Raw genomic sequence first — 24,768 nt, forward strand, 5'->3', positions numbered from 1 at the left:
AAGATCAAGAGATCCCAAGCTAATTTTTCAGTTCTTGCAGAGAATTACCTCTTTGATGAAATCCTATTCGGAGAGTCAGGTGGCGTTGGCGCATAATAATGCAGGCGTGCAAAAATGTGCGAAAATAGGAAATTTTGACCTCTGTTAACTCTGTGCTCAACGAAATCCCAAAAAATTTTTGCTGAAAAATGAAACTTGCCATGGAGGTCTTTAATTTCAAACTTGTTCGGACTTGGGATCTTGATGGCGCAGCCCGTTATGATGCTTTGAAGTTTGCACGAGGGCGCTTTTCATCAAATCATTGGATTTGCTGATTTTGTGCGCCATCAAGATCCCAATTTTTTTTCTTGGTTTTTGTAATGTAACCATTTGGTACTTAAAAAAATGCAAAATGCAGGTTGGGATGATGATGGCGCACAATGTTATGCACCTCCAAAGTTTACCATTTGCAAGTAAGGCTCAGAGAGGCTGAAATTTCAAGAATTTTTTCAAGCTGAACGAGGGCGCTGTGCACGCTCATATTTCACATGTGAGTTGTTGGTGCTAATATGTACCAAAATTATTTTTAGAGAAAATTCTATTTTTTTTTGTATCACAACCCCCCTGATTTGGGTACATAATAAGGGAGACTGGCTCTTAATATAACAGAAATACAACTGTGTCATCAAACTGTTCTGGCCTTTTCACATAGAATGTCACATGCTGTCCCTAAGTACCCATACCCACACACCTGTCATTTAAAATAAACTGTTCTGGATTTTTATTCATAGAGTTTGTATGTCACTGTGTAGTGTGTACACACACCCACCCCCACACATCTACTACCAATAAAGGAAGATAAAGGAAGAAGGTCACAGCTTTACAGTATAAGACCAAAGTGAAGGGTGTTATTATTATATCGCTTCCTATTTTCATGAAAAATATACACCATCACCCACTTTTGAATTTCAACTTCAGAGGTGTGGGTGTGACCCTACGTAGGACACTGTTACACTGACACTTGGGGGTCCCAACTTCAGACGTGTGGCATTATCTGTGTGTTAAATTTTGCATTGAAATAGCTAAAAGTTCTAAACCAAAAATGTTGATGCATTTATAAATACAAGTTATAATTCTATCAGAATTTATGTAAAAATAAATTATGTAATGATAATTTCCTCTACTCTGATGAGGACAATTAAAAATATAATGACTCTATCTAATTGTAGAAGTTATATTTTAAAGCCATGCACCCCTGTTACATAATTTTGAAACATATATTACAAATTTGATGATTTGATTTTTTTTTATGTATAATCCAGGCACCAATCACAATATAAAGATAAACATGATACCAATTACAATTACAAAAAAACAATATATATAGCCAACCTGCTCCTTGGAGTATCCCCAAATAGCAAAACAAACCACTTTCTAGTGGGCCTCATATATTCGGACTAACTATAAGAGAAAAAAAAAGAACAAAAGACTAATATGAATAAAAATGTCTGTATATATATTGTATATTGTTGGAGCAAGATGTTAGATAAAAAAAACAACTTACATAGATCAGTCTATAATATCGAATTGATTAATTCGAATTAAACAATTCACCGAGTGGCCATGGGCAGCGCCATTAGACATGTTACAAGACTACCAAGTGACAGGTGATGGACCGTACCCACACAATTGAATAGGCACTTTTTTGATAATTTTCATCAAGGTTACTCTAAACTTACCTAGCTAATTTATTATACATCAGGGGTCTCTGCCTTTTAATATGTTATGAAAAACTTAATTTTAAAAATATCTACCGACGGAAATAAAAATCCATCGACGGATAGTCTTGTTATGCTCTCACAAACTTAGAAAAAAATCTGAAAAATCCAAAATTTTGGTCTAAAACATGCCCAAGGTTACTGCTGTCCCATTCAAAAGTACAGGAAGACCACCTACAGCGTTGAGGTCAACTTTCTAGACTTCCTGTCTACTGGCAGTAATGGCTACTACCCAGTGCTAACATCAATGAATTGTTTAATTCGAATTAATCAATTCGATATTATAGACTGTAGATATATCACTTTGTAAAGTGGACTACATACTAGGAAAAGCAATAAAAAAGGAGTATTGGAACGCATCCAGTGCGACTGCAATATCACCTGAAATCAACATTGGCTGCTTCTCGTTATGGGTGTTAAGTTCAATATAGTTGGACCAATTAATGTTGTATACTCCAAAGGCAACCGGTAACAAACATGACATGGAGGTATTCAAAATGACTAATGGTGGTGGGAAAGGAGTTTAGAGGTGTGCATCGATGATACACTTTGCACTTACAGTGGGGGTAAATATTTATTGAGGATGATGAATAATATATGCTTTTTTATGTTATTTTCAGAAACCGGTTTAAAACAAATCTTGCTGAATGAGTTGATTTTCTTCATGCACTTCCATCATGGCAGCATCAATTAACCTTCAAGAATTTCACAACTTTATTCAGTGTTATGAAGCCATACAAATAGTCTGTGAGAAAGCTGTTCTACCATGTGTAGAGAACACTATCAGAGGTTGGCACAACACAAAACAAGTTGTCCTCCACACCACTGGTCAGTTAGCTAATCTACAGCCATGTTCCTCTCCACCTCAGTGTCCTAGTATTGTCAGAGACAGTAATCGTAGAAGGCAACCACATCACTGTCCTGTACACCCTCCCCCTTGTCAGAATTGTATTCAATGGTGTCATGCGATAGAGTCTTTATATTGGACAAATGAACGTCCAAAATCTGGAGCACCCGTCACATGGGGAAATATAAGTCCTCCAAAACTGTTCCATGATTCTATTGAGTTTGCCAAGGCCTTTGCAGTGAGTCTTCCACCAGGACCAAGTCCAACATCTTTTGGTGACTTTGACCATGGGTGTCTACTGAAGATGGCAATGAGATTTGGAGAATGCCATAGCCATACGCAGGCTAATCATGACATTATGCAGAAGGTAAGCTTCTCATCTAAATATGTGTTTCATTTGTATTATTTACAGAATTATATTGACTGATAGTTTCATTAATGTTTTGTTCAGGTTCAAAAACTTGTGCAAATGAGAGAAATTAAATTAGGCAATGAAATCCATTAGAAAGTGAAATGTCCTAGAAGAGTTAGTTTGATGGGCAAAGGAAAGTTTTTTTGAATAATTAACAATGTTCCACTGTATTCTTGTCTTCCCATAGGTGTACACAGTGCGAAACAACTTGTGCCATAAAAGACTTTCAGATAATCTCCAGTTGAGTCTACATGAAAGAAATGATTTCTTCAATGACATCTTTGATCTGGTAGATCTTTTAGAGAGTCTACATCCAAACTACTTCCCAAAACTAGAGGCTGACGATGTCAGAGATGAACTCCTAAATGTAAGTATGATCACTACTCTGTTGTTATGTAGTTGTAATTGGGTCTTTGCCCGGGGGTCTTTGCTTCCACCTGGGCAAACAGATTCCCATAAAACCTTGGAAAGCTAAAGTAAAATTACAACTTGTTTCTTCCAAACATTTTCCTTTTTTTGCATTTTTCCTTCAAAGCAAACTGGCAAAGGAGGAAATAAAACATGTGATATGTCTGTCCTTCAATTCACATTGCCAAAGATATTACATGTATGTTAGTGTGTCTGGGAACACATTTCACCATGACTATTCTGTGCCGACCAGTACCCAATAAATTAAAAATAGAAGATGTACTCACAATCCCTGAAGATGATCTAACATTCAAAGAAATGAAACATGGTAACAATAGTTAAGTTTTGTTTAGTTTCCATGCTGGTGTCCCGCTTGGGAGATTGCTTCCTGTATGCCTCTCTTATTATTATGGCACTGCTGTTGGCTACTCCTCCAAATGATCAATAACTTTATTTATAATGCATATAGTTGCATGGTCAGGAATGGCAGATTTATAATGTTGTTGATTAATCATACTTTAATTAACCTTTTTCTATTTCAGATACAGGCCCAGCCTGTAACACAAGAAATGAAAGAAAGAGCAGCAAGCCCATTGACAGCAGAAATGAAGCAGTGGTTGCACCAGGTAGTCACAGATTCTGAGCAGGAACTCAGAGATTTCATGACTCAACAGACACATCAGATTCAAGACACCGTTAAAACACAAAGAGGACAACAGACCACACACATTTCTGACAAGATCAGCAACCACACAAGACAGACTCAAGACACCATTGAGGGACAAAGAGGACAACCGAGTCAACACATTGATAAACTGAGCAACCATAGGCAAAAAGGTAAGCATGTTTTAAATCCTGCTTCACTCTTTATCTGCTTGCTCTCACATGTTTAAAACTTGCACTGTCTATAAAACTTTGTTACTGACAAAGTCTGGTGATCAAGGTCAACCCCCATTGTAGCCTATCGGCGATGTTTTGCGATGTTTCCTCTGACCACCACCCCAGCTTTGACCTTTTTGCTTACAGCTCAAAAACGGTATCACAGGTAGGAAGCCAAACTACAATTTTTATGAATCCTTGAAAATACTTGGTATGATTGTTAACAAAGTAGGCACCTTAGTACTTTACAAAATAGCTAGGTGTCATTAAAACCTAGAGGGTGTGCAAATAACTCTCTTACCACCCCATCTATTACAGCATCGTTAAACGGGTACATATGCGAGCGCTTGAAACTCTTATGATTTGAAGCAACGTCCAATGAAAGGTATGCACCAAATATAACAAACAGTACAAACCCTATATGTAAAACAGCAGTCAAGTCAGCAATATTTATTATATCACAGCATATGACTCCAGAATGAACTTCACTCAAGTGCTCACACTGATTCCTGCTCCTCTCGTTCCAATAATGGGCCATTGTAGTATCGTATCGTAAAGAAGAGGAAGAAGACAGAATTTTAACCTTAACTCTACACTTTTCAGGTAAAGGTTCTCCAAGTTCCAATACGGAGATGACATCTAGTCCTATGCATCAGGAGGAAACATCTTCTACAATATCTGCTAATGAACAACCAGTTACAGTATCTACAGATGAGCAATCTGCATCACAGGATAATACAATAACTGGTCCTACAGGGACAAAAGGTAAGCTAGTGATGTGAACAAATCTCTCTCTGACTATTACAAAGACCTACCTCAAAATACATACGTGTATGTGTCGAAAATCCGAAAGGGGTGCAAACTAAGCTCTTTTAAAGCACACGGTGTGCGTGTGGGGGGGGGGGTGTATGTGTATGCTGACCTTACATGTAGATTATTAACCTCCAGATTGGAAGGTTCCATGCCTGATGAGCCTTCTGAGCATGTGTGAATAGCTTGTAAATTGAACACTTGCTATTTGAAGCTATATGCCCGATGAAATGTATACACCAATCAAACAACACAAACCCATACAATGTAAAACAGCAGTCATCATCAAAGCACACAACTCCAGAATCAAGGACTCAACTTCACCTAAGTACCAAAGCTGGTTCCTGCTTCTCCCATACCAATAATGGGCCATTGTAGTATCGTAAAGAAGAAGAATAGAATAGAATAGATTAGAATAGAATAGATTGAATAGAATAGAATTAAATAGAACAGGATTTTACCCTTTACTCAACCTATACTTTTCAGGTAAAGGATCTCCAAGTTCAAAAACTTCCAATAAGGAGATGACATCTAGGAAACATTTTCTATTTGTATACTTACGGCCTAAGATGTACGGCCAGAAATGATGAGCAGGGGGCACGGGCCCATCCCCAACTGGTTACACCACTGAGTAGCACCTTTGAATCATTTGAAGCATTAGATAAGGACACTTTTTTCTGTTATCAATTAATTCCCCAATAATTTAACATTGACATCTGCAGGTTTATCAGACTTATCAGAACTACTATCACTACAAGATATCTTCAAGGACCATCAACAAGACAAGCAACTTGATGACAGAGGAATAAACATGTATGTGAACAACCCAAGTGTGATGAAAAACCAAACTGTAGTAACTGGAGACCATATTCATGTGGATCAACAGAACATTTATGTGCCTCATGAAACTGGTAAGAATACAGATTAATGACAAGGAGCTATAAAATTCTAAAATGTAGTGACAACAATAGACAACTTTGTATGGTGTTGAACCTGAGAGTGTAGGCAAGGGGTGACACGAGTGTCAGTTGTTAAAGAAACTGTAATAATGTCCCTATATAGGCCTCTACCCTCCATTCCTGAAAAATATAGCACTAATTTTTTTGGATTTAAAAATATCATGTTTTGCATTTATGATGAAACATAGCCAGATCCTAATCCTTTAGTTAGTTTTAATTAGCAATAAAGTCAAATTTTAATATTTAGCCAAATCTTGGAAATAAGGGCCAAAAACATGCATGTTTAGGGCATTTTTAATATGCTGAGACAATGTAGCCCAAAGACTTGTACAACTATTAACTTCAAAATATACATTCTAATTTTTGATAAACATGTTTTCTAATCTTTTTCATAACCAATTATCATAAGTAACTAAAGCTATGATTCATTAAACAAAACAAGATCATATTTTTTAAATTTTGTCCAAAAAATGAATACGCACTCTCTTATTTTTTTAGAATCTGGAGTAGTGTACATTGTTTTGGCATTGTATGTTTAATAGTGTATACAGGACAAGAGTAGGACTGACTAACGCAAGAAGAGTCCCTGGTGGCAAGAAGAAGTCACCAGGTGAAATTGAAGGGACATTTAGATAGGAAAAAAAGAGTTAAGTCAGCCCTTTTGTATTATCTTGTTTGTCCTCTCACTGGGACAAATTTTATGCGGACTCTCGAAAGACATGAATAGTTATGTGCCTCACTGACAAATACATGCAGAAATCAAACTTGGTCTGATTAAGCATTGTAATCTCAGGTGCTATGTATAGTTGATTGATTGATCATGAAAATTTGAAGCTACCCCTGATTCATCAAAATGTCATTAAAGTATAAACAAACATTTTTTGAAAAGGCAGTTTGGAAAAATTACAAGCGTGATGTTGGAAAAGCTCTAACTTGATTTAATTAAATTTTAAAACCGATTGAATTTTTTTGTTTGAACTGTGTTTTTTACCAAAGACAGCATTTAATAATAAAAACAATGAAGTTATTAATTTTTTATAGTAAACGGATAATAAAGGCTATACAGCATTCAGGAATAGTATTCACTAAATCCAATAGCATGATGGAAAATAACACCTAAATCCTACATACTGACTTCGTAAGAGAGAGAGAGAGAGAGCAAGTCTCTCATGTATGGGCTATGATGTAAACACTAATTGGTTTAATGGCCTACATAATTATGATGTAACAACTAATTTTTTGGAATAAAGTACCCAGTATATACATCTACCTAAACAGGGTAAATAAAGCAAGTCAATTTGAATTGTAAGTAATTTATTGTCATATTTGGTATTAATTTGTTTGAAGGTACAAATGAGAGTATAAGCCAATTCAGAAATCCACTTGAGAAGGTGGACATGGAAATACCAATAGACATGATGTTAGAGCAGCATTCTCTACAGCCACAACAGCATCCCTCTCAGCAACAGCCGAGGAGCCTGCCAATGAGTCAACTAAGTACCCATGAAGGGCAAGCACCATCAATGCAGAGTGCATTGATGCCAGTTTATGGAAGATTACAAGGTATATTATACAAGTTAATTCTTATTTCTACTTCATCATAAATGTACTTTGTTAGCCTCCCTTGACTGGTAATGTAGACTGTGTCAAAGATATTGCGACTTTCCCTTCCAGTAAGTCTATGATGTTCTAATCTGCACTGGTTTGACAATAAATATTTGTGATTTCAGGCTTATCCCCTTCGGACACAAAGGAAGATGGCTCGATCAAAAAAATATTTTTTATGCTTATTATAACTATTTTGGATAGTAAGTTGTGAAAAACTAAAAAAAAAAAATTACCTCATCAATTATGCAAATTAGGGCATGTGTACAATTGTACACATTGTGACTAAGTGATGACGTTTACAATGATTTTTTTGGATACAATTGTACACATTATGACTAAGTAATGGCAGTAAAACTTGGTAACATATGTGACGCAACAAACTTGAACTTTTTTCTGTTGCCTTCATACGTCCGTATCTGTAGGCTCTTAACTCTCATTAATTTGGTATAAAATGCTAATAAACAGTTCTTGTCTTTGGAGAGACCGAAAAAGACATCACACTTAATAAACTTGATTTCTGAGACTAATTTTGTTACTCCACTCTACACGGGCCCATCAACGACCAGTTAGGGATCAAATCAAAACTCGACCGCCGGTTCCGTCCGGTTCTAAATTATACACAGTAATGAGGTCAGTCGTCACACTCTGGCTCATAAGGCCGGTTGGTATCATCGAGTGAATGAGTGGAGTGATTTCAAGTGGTTTCTTTTCAAATTTAGTACAATAGGAATAATCGATTTTCCTTCTCGGAGTTCTTCTCAATCAATATAGCTAGCATTTTATTTTGCTAGCATATATTATCAATATTAGCATTTTATTTTGATAAAATATAAACAGAGATCTGGTCTATTTATTTCTAATTATTTTACATCGTGACAGGTTTCATTTCCGAGGGGATAATCGCGATCACAAAATTCTGCATGTTTTTTAAAAAACGCAAGGGTAACACACTAAGAAATGGAAAAGAGAGAAAAAACAAGACGGAAAGGGAGAAAGAAGGGGAAGAGAGAGGGGAGAGGAACAGGGAGATGGAGGATGGGGAGAGGTGGAAAAGGGGTGAGAGTATGAGATGTGTCTCTCAAATCACATGAGAGATAGGGGGATAAAAACTACACTAAGTTCGTAATATAGGCCTAGGCCATTAGGCTGGTATATTGGGCCTACAATGATGTTGGCAAGGCTCGTTGAGGTGATGTGCAAGAAGAACTAATGATTTTGCAAGATCGACAAAATATATGCGAATCCCATCACCCCACGGCACTGCGCCCGTCATCAGCACCAATGGAGATTAGCCATGGGGCAGGGTGGCAAGTCATTCCCCTCTCCTGCTCAGTTGTCAGAAATGTTGTTACAAAATCTTCCTTTTGGTCTATTTTAGACCCAAAATCAATCCCATTTTGTACCATTTTGGGCTATCATTTTCTTCGGAAGGGGGGAGAGGTGTCCCAAATATACGAGAGGGGGGAGGGGTCATAAATGTTTGGAAAGAAAAATGGGGTGGGGGGGGTCATAAAAACTTTGATGACCAAAATGTAGGGAGTCATAAGATGACCACAGATAGTGTGTTTGTTTCCTTCAAAAAAACCGATTTCAATACAATTTTTCCTGTTTAGGGGTGTGTCGGGAGTGTTAGATCAGCTCCTCTGATATAATACTCTTTAGGTGGATCAAAATAAGCCTACCGGGACTAAAATAAAACCAATAGTTGTAAAAGGCCTATGCATCTTCCTTTGGCAAGTTGTCCTCAATTTTGTTCATTTTAGTATTGAAGTTACATTTTTTTGCATAAATCACAAAAGAAATCCCCAGTTGAAGTACAAAGCAAATTAGTCAATCAATATCACTTCAACTGGGGATTTCTTTTGTGATTTATGCACGCATCATATCTTCTGGAGGCAGTTTTGAACTAATGACCTTTCGTATAATTGTCCATCACCAATACAGGCCTATGTGATTCACAACTTCTAAATTACTTAACATGTAGAAATCATTGAAACACTGTTCTGAACTTAAATTAACTGATTAAAACAATAGTGATATATTCAAGCAATTGTAACCATAAACAAGAAATCATTTCCAAAATTAATTTGCTTTGGTGACAAGTCAATAGACACGCGACTAAGAAAAATCGATCATCATGCAGTACTTTAAAGTATGTGCTATCATGGCTATTGTGACCGTGAAATTTCAAGTATGCGCTATTGTGATCGCGAAATAAACATATCAACATTTTGTTAATCTCTCCGGTTATGTGCTTAAACCAACCGGCGGTTGCTACTCATGCATTCTTGAATATTCATATACCAATGACCTCTGCCAACCGGACGGAACCGCACGGAACCGGCGGGCAACCGGCGGTAGAGTTTTGATTTGATCCCTTACTCCTAACTATCTCTGTAATAATAGGCCTACATAGTGGTTTTTCCAAAAAATGCATCCAGAGCAAATTATAAACTGAATGGAAGTATTGACAAAAGAGTTAAAAATAACGTATAATGATAATGATGTACAAAGTATACTAAATAACTCCTATATATTGATAAGATTAGTCACACTGTGTACAACTGAACACAATATATTAGTCTTATATTTACAAGGTGAGACACACTGTGTACAATTGTACACACCATTTAAAAAAAATTATACACCACAATATGTTTGAAGCATTTGATCAAAAATAGTGTTCCATGTTTTCTACAGGTCTTACACTAACCCCCTGACTAGAATTTAGCTTGTCCACAATGATATTTCATATAAAATTAAAAAGTACATGTCTTCTGGCAACGTGCTGTAGTGGGTGATGCCCTCTTAGATTATGAAAAGTGACATTCAGTTAGGCGAGGGCGCTCTGCACTGGAGTATAGCATATGAATGCACAATTGTGCACATGGTGTTTGTTTGGAGTAATAAGCTTCCCCTGGTATACAGGGAGCAATAGAAGTCCATATGTACAATTGTACACAGTATGTACGAAGGGGATAATATGCTTACATAAAACATGACCCTAAAAATATTAACAAATAATACATTTTGCACATACTGGCTTTTAGGTCACCTACATAATTTTTGATAGCCAAAGTATAATTTAATACGCTGTCGTTTAAAATGACTATCTTTCCAATCCCCGTTTAACATTCCAGATTCATCTGAATTAGGTGAACTACAGTCTACAGTCCAAGATGCAATACACAATGTAGATGGTAACCAGCCCATTGTAATCATGCATAAACCAACCATTGTAAAAGGCGGTGTAACACAAGTTACTGGTAATCAATACAACATTGGTCAACAGAGTACTACATATATGCACAAAGAAGTGGGTAAGAAATTATTTCCAACTTTTTCTGAGCATGTTAAGTACAAGTGAAACATGATTAATTTTGTCTCAAATGAAGAGTTTAGAATAACTCAATCTAGTTGTTATGCTGTAAATAGGCAAGATAGTATAAAGTACTATATTTTTGTCTCACCTGACCTTGTTCAGAATGAGACTATATGCATTCAATATTCTGTATTTCTGTCCATATGTGTATGGTTATTGATGTATTTGTTTGGTTTAGTTTGGTAAAATAGATGCTAAGAGGGACCTTGAATAGGGAAATGAATAGTATAGCACAGATCACACAATGCCAATGTCCCTGCAACTATTCCCAAAACAAGTACATCTCTTTCATTCATAGCGAAACGATATTGGGAGAAACCAAGCATTATTATATTACAATAAAGTCACTGATCATCTTCATTTTTTGCCTTTGGTGAATAATAAGCCTATTATTAGAATGTTTGAATCTCGCGCGTATGTGTATTATATAGTAGGAAATGAGAAAAAGTGGAAATTTAATAAAAACAAATGTCCTTCTGTGGATCGTGATTTGGCTCAAAATATGCTAAGGTGTCATATTATAGCCATATATTTTGACATCTTTTTTTTAAAATAATAATTATAGAAATGGAATATTTGCTAGTTTAGTGGCAAGTTTAGGTAGTAAAGACATAGCATACACAATTTAAGTAAAATCCTTTCACTCTAAATAATAAAAAAAAAAAAAAAGAAATAGCTGTAAAAATGCCTATTTTTACACTTTTATTTGTAACATGCCAAGAGACGCCTTTTTTCAACAGCTTTTAATTTTTTTTATGGTTCCTTATAGAAATTCATGTGACCTGTTTCCCAAAATGGTGCAGTAAACCAATCAAAAAAACAGAAAGAGGCATTATGAATTATAAGTTAACAGATCAAAAAAGGATTTAAAAGTTTGCCTTGCGTATGTTACTATTGTCTGTCAAACTAATAATTCATTTTGAAGTCCCTCAGTTTTTATAAACAAAGACTTGAAGCATAAACTAAAGGGTAAATCTATTGTAAATAACTTCATTTCTCCATATTATAATCAATTTGTAAGTGGCTGCCATCTTTTTTGAACATATAACAATTTTAAAATTTTTCTTGAAATGTCTGTCAAATAGTAACATACGCAAGACGGTGCTGTAATTCCTGCTAAACTAGGGTGATACAGCTAATTATGCTACATGACATAGCATTTAGCTCCACCTAGCTTTGTGGCACTATCACTTTGTGAGGAGAAGCTTTTTTGATGACACAATCCATTGTTAAGTGTTGTCTGTCAAACATTTGTACGCAAGTAACATACGCAAGATTTGTATGTGTCTGTCAAAAGTAACATACGCAATACGTTTAAAAAAAATTAAAAATCACTTGATGTTCACGTTATGATGATAGTTTAGAGTTTATAAAAGTGTTTTAAAACATGTGATTTATAAACTGCATGTGATCTTTATTCAATTTCCCATCTTGAACTACTGCTTTTGCCAAATTATTATTCTGTATGTTACATTTGACAGACATCTTGCGTATGTTATGGCTTGACAGACACACATATTTTATTTATAACAATTTATCCTCCTTATTGTAATATTTGGACACATTTTTTCCACAATCAGTTGCTGTAGGTCCTACACCTAAATAACCACAAAATACCTTATGTAATACTTTATAAATTTTTATTTGATTGCAGAAAATCATCAAAATTGTGTCTGTCAAATATAACGTACGCAAGGGCTAGAAAATTAAATTTGTGAAGTAAATGGTCTATAACTTATCTTTCTTTTAGTGTATTATGAACGATATATGGTTGGAGACCAAAAGAAAAGAGCTGGAAAAATAATTGTGTGTTACACTTTTATGACACCGTAGCTTATTTTGAGCCATTTAGTAATAGAGCATGCAAAGGTTATTATTCAAAAACGTTAAAAATCAAAAAAATTAAAGAAAAGTGATTATTACTGAAAATAGAGTACTCTTAATTTAATTTTTGATCTTTTTAATAATAGGCCTAATTATGTTCCAACTTATCCCCCGCCTTTTTAAAAGTAAAATAATGGGAGTTTAATTGCAAATACAAATTTCAAGCCGATCATCCTCGGCAGACACTGTCTGGCGCGCGATTTCTTGTCTGAGCACCCAACACACTGAAAGATAACCTTACAATGGTATGCGTGCAATGTCGCTGTAGTTCCATATAAAACTTAAAATTTAGGCAAATTGTGTACCAATTGGCACCCAAATGTGCTGTGTATGATTTCACTTTATAATTTTTATGTAAAAGAAGATTTGGTCATGTTGTCCTTAGGGTATCTCCTTAGGCCCGGCGCATGTATTTCAATAGTGACTTTCATAGTGAAACCTGTACCCCCTTCTCGGAACTACTTTGAGACAAAATTATTCCCCTGAAGAAAGATTAAAATGATCGATGCTCTTTGAGCGTGCTGAAAAATTGCCCATACTTTGTAGCTAAAATTAGGATCACCTGGTGTATAACCACAGTCCACAGTTGAGATAGCATCGAGTAGTTTTTAAAATGATTTTCGACCATTTTCTTTTCCAAACTCGTATCAGTGGGAATATCTGTAGTGCAGAATTCGACAGCGTTGTCGCAAAATATGTACATGATACTGTACATGATACTGAGTTGAACTGTTGAGTCATATATTGGCCTACTAATCTGATCAGGTTGGTTTACCCCCCCCGACGAAGACAATAAACTGATGCCATAAGCTTCGGTGACGAAGTGCCATAGGGGCAAGGTTTCCCGCCCCCCTCGCCCCAGTAAAAAAGTATTTTTTTTTAATCAAATTTATTCAGAACTAAGAAGTTTGAATCTTGTTCGCAGGGGGTGATGTGTATATCATGGGAAATCCCCCTTCCACCTACCACTAAAATGTTTTATCTTTCTCTAGGTAGGCTTGGCCTATGCTGAATACTTTATACCAAATGTGCCTGATAATATCTCCTATTGAATATCTTTATCATGCGGACCCCTATCCACCATTGTGTCCACATATAAGAGATAAATAATGCGAGGTTTTCTCCAATATTATTTCCTAATGTTGCATTTTCGTAAAGTCTGCACATTAAAGATGTGCTACCAGATTGACAGCCTCATCCCCACTTTGGAATGTCAAAGTGGAGGTTTTGGTAAAAAAGAAAAGTTATTTTTGCTCATGATTGCAGGGAAATTTTAGGCCTGAGAAATGTTCCATTTTAGTGTTACCAACGAAAGCGTGGTAGCATCATTCCCAATCGTGATATAATAAATATACTTTAAATTCTATGGGCCCTTGTGAAACACATTTTTATTTCCAACATCTAAACCGCTAACTAGTGCAATTTACTTAACTTTACTTAACTTTACGGTACAAAACACAATATGTAAAAAGCTGTAAAAAATGTAAAATAACTTCCAACTTACCATTTTTGTATGATTCTTGTTTTAATGATTTTCTTCCAGATATTTCAAAATGGAGAGAACGACTACAGAAAAAGTATAATCAAGACGGAGGTAGAATCAGGTTTGGCAGAAGTAGAAAAGCTGTAGCAGATACAGATGACATATTTGTAGATTTAACACTCCTTGAAGAAAGATTGGAAGAGAGTAGTAAGGACTTAAGAGCAAGAGGAAGTCGGTCATACTTGAGCAATAGAGAGAAAGAATATAAAAATAGTAGGAAACTTGAATCATATGAGGAGCTGTTCACAATCACATGTACCAAAAGTTGTAAGAAAGCCAATGATCAAGTTAAGGCTGAACTGGGGGGAGAGTTTGCCCATCACATTCTGTTGCAAGGACCAGCTGGTAGTGGTAAGACCACCTTAGTTCATAGAATTGCATATATGTGGGCAAATCGTAAATTAGGCTTTCAGTGCAGTATACCAAGTAATCCTGGCATGCCATCAATGTCAAGAGCAATCAAAGAAATCCCATCAGCAAGGCAAAATGGGTTTGATCTTGTGTTTTTCCTGGAGTTACGAAAATTAAAATCAGAACAATGTCTAGAACAAGCAATACAAGCACAGCTTCTTCCTGATGTCCCAAAAGCGAGTATAGCAAAGGCAATAACCAGTCTAGGATCAAAATGTCTTATAATTTTTGATGGATTTGATGAGATACACAAAGACTTGCATGATCATGCTCTAGAAAGTCCATTGCTATCTAGTTGTTTTGTGGTTGTCACAACTAGGCCACATATGGTAGATCAATTCTGTCGAAGCCAAGACAAGTCAGGGTATGTCCATGTGAGAATTTCTGGTTTTCCTCCGGAAAAAAGTAAAATATACATAGGTAAATTCTTTCATAGGAAGGGGCAGTTGGAACGTGGGAACTCATTGATAGAAAAGATAGATTCCACTCCTATATTACAAACTCTGTCATGTTACCCAATTCTTCTGGTCATGATTTGTATTCTATGGGAAGTGTTGGAATCTAATGACACAGCATTTCAAACTATGACTGGGTTGTATGAGAAGGCTGTGATTTATCTTAATAAGCCATTCCAAGAGAAACATCATATGTCACCAGAGAGCATTGAGCACATGCTTATTAAATTGGGTGAGCCTGCACTGGAAGAATTGCTTCGGAGCAATTTGCAAATCAGGAGTGACAGATTTGATGAAAACATTCTGCACCAATCTTTTGAGGTTGGGTTAACAATACAGGAGGAAGGTGCTCTTTTGGATGAGACATACGTTATATTCATACACAAAACATTCCAAGAGTTTTGTGCAGCAAAGTATCTTGCTTATTTGCATGATAATGACCCTGCAGCATTTAAGGCAAAACTAGATTTGATACACAAATATAATGTTCTTGCTATGGATTATGTGCTGCAGTTTTGTTGTGGTTTGTGTGCTGATGCTACCAGTGTACTGCAACATGTTGTCAATTTATTCACAAGATTTCACATAGATGGGACAAGTAGAGATGTTATGCACAGATACCGTTCTAAGCAGGAATGGACATTGTCTCTTACATTTATTTATGAAGCAGAAATGTATCATCGATCAGGTGACAGCTCTAAATTGCATACTGAGCTTAAGCCATTGAGAAAATTCCCATTGCGATTAGACAACCTTAGCACTTTAAATGCCTTTTGTTATTTTGCTCTTACAAAACCAAATAGTAGCATTTGGTGGATTCACGAAACTGCAAAGGTCAAAATATTGGAATGCAAGATTGATGCAGTCAGAACATTAAGAAGCTTATGCAACATGAAATCCCTCACATCTCTAAGTCTGTCTGGCCTTACATTATCAAACAGTAAAGACATCAAACATGAAATCGATGAGAGCATATCAATGTCATATGGGTCACTCAAAGAATTTGAAATTAAATATAGCTTAGTGAGTACAAATACTATGATGAAATTGCTTGACTGTATGCCATCAGTAACATCAGTGTCAATCAAATCAGTTACACTCAGTGAGATTGACATCAAAGGTGAAAAATTGAAATGTGCAAGCTCAGTACGTGTAACACCAGTATCACTAGACGGTGCGGTCAATGATAACGAGCCAACAATGTTTCGTGGGTCATTGAGTACAAACACAATTATGAGAGTACTTGGTTGTATGCCATCAGCATCATCATTGTCACTCCGTTTGTGGGTTCACATCGAAAATGAGGTTGATGAAAGCATATCAGTGCAATGTGGGGCAATCAAAGAATTTAAAATGGATGGTCTCCATGGGAGATCCACAGTGAGTGCAAATAAAATGATGAGACTGCTTGGTTGTATGCCATCAGTAGCATCAGTGTCACTCAGTGAGGTTGATATCAAAGGTGAGGTTGATGAAAGCATATCAGTGCTATGTGGGTCACTCAAAGAATTCAAAATGTTTGGTTCTCCTTACAAGGCATACACAGTGGTGAGTGCAAATGCTATGATGAGACTGCTTGGTTGTATGCCATCAGTAGCATCAGTGTCACTCAGTGAGGTTGATATCAAAGGTGAGGTTGATGAAAGCATATCAGTGCTATGTGGGTCACTCAAAGAATTCAAATTTGCAAGAAGCTCAGTGAGTGCAAATGCTATGATGAGACTGCTTGGTTGTATGCCATCAGTAGCATCAGTGTCACTCAGTGAGGTTGACATCAAAGGTGAGGTTGATGAAAGCATATCAGTGCTATGTGGGTCACTCAAAGAATTCACAATGTTTAGTTCTCCTTGCAAAAAGGCATACACAGTGATGAGTGCAAATGCTATGCTGAGATTGCTTGGTTGTATGCCATCAGTAACATATATTGGATTGAGTAGAGTTCAACTTACAGGTAAGGCTAATGAATACAAGATGTTATCATTAGAATCACTCAAAACATTTAAGATGGGTGGTGCACTTCATGTTTCTGTACTGAAGAAACTGCTGAGCTGTATGCCATTAGATGCACTAGTAAATGATAGTATGTTTACAGTATATGGCCCATGTCAGAGCAATTCCGGGAGAAATTCCCTAGCTGCATACATGTTTGTTGAACCTGAGCAAAGTGTAAACTGTTTGAGAGAAAAAATTGCAGATAAAATACCTGAATAGAACAATGACCAACGTCTGTGACGGGTGATTTTCAGAGAACGAAAAAAAATAAAAATAAAAATAAATAAATCAGTTTTTTTCCTTCATCTTCAGTTACACAAGACCTGCATGCGAATATGATTACAAAACTGCATTAAGGTTAGTAAATGTTTTTTTATAAAGGTGCTTAATTCCCGAGGAGTGTTGTTAATAACAGAAAAATTACAGAAAAGAATGAACTCGGAATGCTCCCGGCATGGGCGTCAATCCCAGGGGTACATTTCAAGCCGGATTGGCGCTAAGGGTTGGGGAAGGACTACAACCTCCCCACCCTGGATCTTATGATGCTACATGGATAGGTTGGGTACACTAAAATAACAGTTATGAGCTTCAACTCGCTCGTAGAAAAAGCTAAAGACAGTGCATGGTGGAAAATGTTAGTTTCACAAATCATGATGGAGGGATGGATAGGTTGGGGTGACTGAGTAAGTGCAATCATTCAGGTATATAACAAAAGCAAACTTTCTTGTGGGGGCCCATATTTGCATGTGTTTATACATGTGGTGTAGTGGGGGCATGTACATGCAACCTAAGATATTACCTTAAAGGGACCATTGAAAGAAAATATGATTTGGTATCAAAATAAAGCCCATAAAATATAGAATCGATATCTAAAACAATTGAAGAACTAACTATTTTAGAAATAAAAATACAATGAAAACAACGTACTCGATTTACCCCCTTCCGACGCTACATCGCTGGCGTCATTTATCAAAAGTAGAAAATTGGGCGCTTTCCTGATGACGTCATTGTGGTTACGCGTTTTGTGTTGCGTTGACATTTTTGCCTGGATAATTTGACAACAGCGATCGCGATCTAAATATCAGATGCAATAATCATGGTAATACAACCACTTATAATTATTCAAAGGTCAAGTAAAAACAAAAATCCAGTTGATTGTCCACATGTTATCAAAAAGAGGAAGTGGAGGGCCTTTTTATTTATCATTTATTAGTTATTTTTTACAATGCAAATGGATCATTTAGGCCTATGTATTATTCCTGGACATTATTAGTTGTGTAATTTGTAGAGGAGGATGATAGGATCGAGGCTCTTGTTATTTGATGGTTCTCTGAGAGGATGATTAAAACAAAGCCTCTAAATTGAAATGCTTATTTGACAGAAGCAAATCTAAACTATTGACACTATTATTAACTTTTGAAACATTTAAAAAAAGAAGTTTTCCCTTATAATAATAAAGAAAATAGCATTAAACATTTCAGACTCCCTCAATTGCAATGCCATGCGAAAGGAAGCGGGCGGGGACGATCAATTGGTTTTTTTTTATCATCATCAAGTATATGCAGCTTCCTATTTTACTTATTCATAAATTCAACCCCCCGGTCAACATGACCATGATTCCGATGACTTTATGTAGGCCCTACATGGCATATATAAAACCATAAAACTAATTATGAGTATGCCTATAGGCCTATGATATATAGTGACGATGTTGAGGGGAATATCGCCAAGATTTGTCGCAACACATAAATTGCAGTTGCAGATGATGTGCCGGCGCGAGCACCTCCCCTGGGTATTATTATTATAGGCCTATGTATTTTTTCCGTAGGACCTACAGTACCTTAAAAAAATATTCAAGAGATGATTATTTTTTCCAAAACCTGACAATTGGTATAAAAAAAGCCTTTTTCTTCCATAAGTTAACTTTCAAAAGTGCTTATTTTCATACCCCAAACAATGCAAAGTAGGCATATAGGCCCTTTTATTTTGCAAATTTATTCCCCTATAGGCCTACCATGTGTTATACGGGAGACTTGCCAATATTATTTGAGCCGTTGGCACTGGGGCAGTAGCTGAACGGCAGATGAGGAAGTTGGTTCAGAAGAATATGACATGCAAGCTGTTCTTGAAATAAATTACGAGGAGCGCCTACAAACATACAGACTAAGCCTTCAAAAAGCCTATATGCTACAAACATCAAATGGGAAATATTATAGGCCTACACCTATTTTAATCCATGGATGGTTAGGACCGGGGTAGGACCAGAAAACATCATACTGGGCTCCTGCTGTGCATGGTCAAGGTTGTTATACAACAAGATAAGCTATGCGTCTGCATGCATGCATGTGCAAGAAAACTTTGCTGGTTCCACCTCCTTTTCCCAAGCATTTAAAATATCTAAAATTGTTTTAAAAACACACAACTTTTTAACTTTCTTGGTAGCAATGTATCCACAAACATTACCCGTACCCAATTATTAATTCAAAACATAAAAGTCTTGATGAATATTCCATCAAAACTACTGGTTCTTATTTTGTACATAAAGTTGAATGTGAAATGGTGTTGAAATGGCTCCTTTATTACATTGCACATAATATCATACTGCATGCTGGGATTACATTGAATCAACCTCTGGGGTAGGACTAGGCTATGCGAAATTGATGTCAGTCATTTCTAACAACGAAATATCCAGCCAGGCGCGCTGTATTTTACAAGATTTACCCAATCAACATAAACTTTGTAACTGTAGGCCTACCTTTGATAAAACGCTCGGACACTTTGCACTTTCAAGTATCAGTGATTGGATTAGGCCTATAATCATTTCCATAACGTAAACTAACGGCTGACAGTAAATATTGTTCATATGATTGTTTGGAGTGGCCTTTATATGTTCCTCTCGTGGTTCTTTATCTTCAAATTTGTTTCTCATTTTTCATAGGCTTTTAAAAATAAATAAAAATAACTTTCGGCTTTTATATAATAACGCCTTTTCCCAGATCTCGGATGGTTCAATGCGCTGTAATTTCGCTGCCATGGTACTTATCACAATCAGATCGCATCATCTAGGCTGGATGCTGCCAAACCTGTCGCAAATCTAGCCGCACTTGGATTGTAACATCCACCAATTATCTTTTCAGCTCCCCAAATTTCATTGGGTGAAGGAAGTTTTTGATAACCAAACAACTAATCACCGATTTTTGAGAAGCAGGAGGAAACTGGAGATCCCGAAAAAAACCTGCGGGATCGAGATAAACCAAGTTCAAATGAGTCTTTGGGCCGCGCGCCAGGGGCTTGAAGTTGAACCCGGGACCTCAGTAGTGGTGCAAGGCGAGGAAACAATGGCGCGCTAACTCGCTCTCTCGAGCGGGGCTTTTGTTTTGAACCTGGTCCCATAAGTGTGTCTCTACACGGAGCGACCGTTTAGAAACAAGCAACACACTTTAATCACTCGCAATTCAGCTTCCAAACTTCGGAGTCAGGATCGGCTTGCGTTTTAGGCCTGGCGGAGGCCGTATAAAATTAATGTTTTGGTTCTCGTCCCTCCCTCAATTTCTGGGATTTGTCAGATTTTTTTTTTTTTTTTAGATTTTTCAATTATTTTAGACTTTGGAATGATTTATGAATTTTTCATACATAGGCCTATAAATAAGTTTATTAGAGAACAAGGACCACTTCCAAGTCTTTTTGTGGTAGGGCCTACTCTAGGGGGTTTATCCTTCAGAATCTCCCATTTGAAAAAAAAAAAAAAAGTGCGTCATCGTTTCCTCAAGCACTGTTGGAAAAGACCGAAAACTGCAGACAATGCTGATTTTACACTGAAAAAAAAAACCACCTCCCTCCCTCATCAATTCATGAAAATCCTCTGGACGAGAACCAAAATATTAATTTTATACGGCCTAACCTAGGCCGCACGTCATGGGCTAACCCGAAACATCATTGCCTTCTCTTTCCTATCCTCATCAGATATTTCAGAGGAAATATAAGTAAAGAGTTGCTATATCAGAATGCCTCAGTCAAAACAAATGATACTCTCTTGCAAACGCCGAGCAGCTAGCACTGACAGCTTTGACTTTGTCAATATGAAGGCCTAGGCCTAACTTACTTATGTTTCCCTGTTTTTTGCCAATTTTGTAGGCCTAGCTAGAATTTATATATAGGCCTATCATGGAAGTCATTGTAGCTTTGTAATTTATATTATAATATCCTTTTTAATATACTTGTTAGGCCTAAAAGGCACATAAAAGTTCATTGCTGTAAACACGTTCATGCGTTGGTTTAGGACCAAGTCTGGACTATGCAGTGTTGCCATGCAGCGGAAAGGATAACCACTTTGACGTCACAGGGGTTGCCACGTGTCTCTGCACATATGAATTGGGCGGAACGACGCAACATTGGGCGCTTTGTCTTTATTTGCTGATTTGGGGGGAAAAATAAAGGAAAATTGCGTTTATCATTTTAGAAATGGATTCTATATGTTATTAGCTTTATTTTGATACCAAATATGTTTTTCTTTCAATGGTCCCTTTAAAGTGACTTTGCAACATTGTGATGTGACATCTTTTGTTTTATTTATCAGTATGACATTAATCAGTGTAACATTTATTTATCATGTCATTTATATGATAAGTGTGTGATAAATATGATAAGTGTGTGATTAATATGTGCAATGTTTTCAGAGTTTAAATGGTTTGCATATATTTTCTGGACCATGTGGTTGAAAGTATTTTTTCCACTTTCCTCGTCATATTAGCACAGTTATGTATGTGCAATGTTTTCATGGTTTGTTTTGTATATATGTGGCTGAATGAGAAAGATGAATTGTCACATTTCACTTGCCATACAGTGGTAGTGCACTTGAATTGAAACAACTCATCTGATATTTCAACCATTATACTCACAGATATATATGTATCATTTTAAATATTATAGAATACATCTTGGTATAGATAAGCCATCCAGTAAATTAAGGTTGAATTGAACACTGGAAATAGCTAGTTTACAACTTCAACTTCCATACATCAGGCATTTGATTGGTAATGGGACCAGCAAGGGGACTCCACTTTCAACTACCGCACACCTGGGACCAAGCTTAGCAAAATGTTCCCTGTTGTTTGTCACATGACTAATAAGATGCCTAAAGAAGTTGCATATCCAGTATTTTGATTCAACCTTGCTTATTATATGAAATGTTTGAGTTTTGTAGGGATTTAGAAAAAAAACCCAAATGTTCATTTATTGAGGTAAAAGTGAAGTGCTTTACGTCATTCAACTCATAAGCAAAACTCGTAACATTGTGGATAGAATTGTTGTATTTGGTAAAACAGGATAATATTTTTACCCCAAATTAGTGCTGTAATTTTCTGGACACAAGATTAAATATGTGGTAAGCAAATGTGTCTGAAATGTACCAACTTTTTTTAATTTTAAATATTTACATATTTTACATAATGTGCCTCTAATAATTATATTTTGTTACTGTGGTCATGGTGGGGCCTAATTGTTTATGATCTTACTATTGTGTTGTTATTATAATTAGCCTTGTTTTAAAAATACAAGGACAAGTACTTCTTGCAGTACAATTTATTGAAATAATGTTTAGACATTTCTACTGTAATATTCAAAATGAATTCCAAATCAAGTGTGAGCTGAAAATTACAAAGTCCTAAGTTAACAGAAATTTGGGTGTTTTCCAAACATAGTCATCCCATCAAACACTAAAATCTTTTAAAGGGCTCACAAAGGTTACCAGAAAATGTTAAAATGTGGACTCTAGTAAATGTTATAAAACGTTCTGACAACAGTTTTACAATGTTTAATTAATGTTTGGCAGAAAATGTTTCACACAATATTGAGACAACATTGCTTTCATAATTGTTATTTTAAAAGGTTTTCCTAATCATCATACTAGGCTCGACATTTATATAATTCAAAATGTTGTAAACATGTTTTGTGTTTACTGGGGTTTACAAAAAACAATTGAACTCAACATAAATTTAAATCAAGGTGAGGTCCATTATTGGCAAGTTATGCTGTATAAAGCTAGCGAAGTTATGTACCATTTTAATGCTTTGAAAATGCCGATTTTGAAGATATTTTTTTATCTCCAAAAAGGAGTCAGAAAATGTTAGTAAGTTTCAGTATGTGCAGTATTTAGATCATTAATTTCATAACATTGACACATTTGAATAAATCTGTATCACACGAAGAGAATAGACATAAACAGCCTCGACTCAGCCATGGTTGTGGGTTGCTCATGGCATGGAAGACAAATAGTGTAGGTCCCTTCCTCCAGATTAATTCACAATGCACCCAGTAAACTATGATTTTAAATGTTTTCTTGTTTATGTTATGCGTGTTTGCATTGTGCCGATAGAGTGTGCTTAGCATTACATGTGCATACCTTTTAACACTGAATATTACAGGTGTAATTTATCATTTGATTTCCGTTTTTTGACAATAAATGTCAGAGGCACACTTGTTTTGGTCTCCATCATGGCATTCCAATTAAGTATGGCTGATTTTTACCATAGTGTTAAGCAATCGGACAGTCAGAGTTTTAACTCCTTTAATCAGTGCATATAAGGGGAAAATATGTGTAATTAACCATAACTCTCCAAGTGCTCTTTGGCAGGGATGGGAAAGAAGGAATTTCATACTTTTAAATCCATTTTTGAAGAAGCAAAGTTGCCACTCTGATGAAGTGTTGTGTAACGGCATGAAACTGTAACAAGGTATATCACCCAAAATGGATTTGATACAATGAATTATGTACAAGTTATTATTGACAATCCAGATGCAAATACTAATACAACATGTTTGGTACCAGCTGTGATGTCTTATTGGCAGAGATAAATATAATTATCTCGTCAAGTTGACTTATACATATTAATGGTGAGATCAAAATTGTGACACACAACTTTTGTAATGGAATCAAACTGAATTTACAGTGTTTGTACTTTATTCCACTATTTTGACATTTTGTCCTTAATTTATATGACAAGGGATGGCAAGTGACAAGAGATGTTAATCCACAAGTATTTTCTTGTAAATGTTTGCAATAAAATACTCTTAATAATAAATATGAATCAAGATGTCATATGCATATTGTGTTTACTGGTTTATAATTTGAACATTTGTGTAACAGTGTTGTTTTAAATCATTGAAATGGGCTATTTCATTTAAAATCTATATCCCTGTGGAAGATATCAGAACAGTCTATGGAGGGAGTATGTTTTTCAAATGGAATTGCTTTGGATTAAACTATCTGAAACACATACCCCCTGTATACGGTTTTACCTATATCTTTCAGAACTGGGTGAGTATTTTAAATGGAAGTTACCCAATTGTATATTCAATACAGGGTGTATTAAAATGATTGGTACCTATCAGTATCCAATGAGCATAACCAAGAATGCCACATC

At 36.1% G+C, this 24,768-nt stretch overlaps 1 protein-coding gene across 1 annotated transcript; it reads left to right on the forward strand.

Annotated features, from left to right (window-relative positions):
* The first annotated feature begins 2,380 nt into the window (after positions 1 to 2,380).
* LOC140145994 (uncharacterized) lies at positions 2,381 to 24,443 on the forward strand. The gene is made up of 8 exons (XM_072167731.1): positions 2,381 to 2,971; positions 3,204 to 3,383; positions 3,967 to 4,261; positions 4,907 to 5,068; positions 5,836 to 6,024; positions 7,420 to 7,635; positions 10,821 to 11,000; positions 14,490 to 24,443. Exons 1-8 carry the CDS (start codon positions 2,435 to 2,437, stop codon positions 17,564 to 17,566), a joined length of 4,836 nt encoding a protein of 1,611 aa, XP_072023832.1. The 5' UTR covers positions 2,381 to 2,434; the 3' UTR covers positions 17,567 to 24,443.
* Positions 24,444 to 24,768: the final 325 nt, after the last annotated feature.

The sequence above is a fragment of the Amphiura filiformis genome, chromosome 2, assembly GCF_039555335.1.
Source record: "Amphiura filiformis chromosome 2, Afil_fr2py, whole genome shotgun sequence".
Classification (NCBI taxonomy): domain Eukaryota; kingdom Metazoa; phylum Echinodermata; class Ophiuroidea; order Amphilepidida; family Amphiuridae; genus Amphiura; species Amphiura filiformis.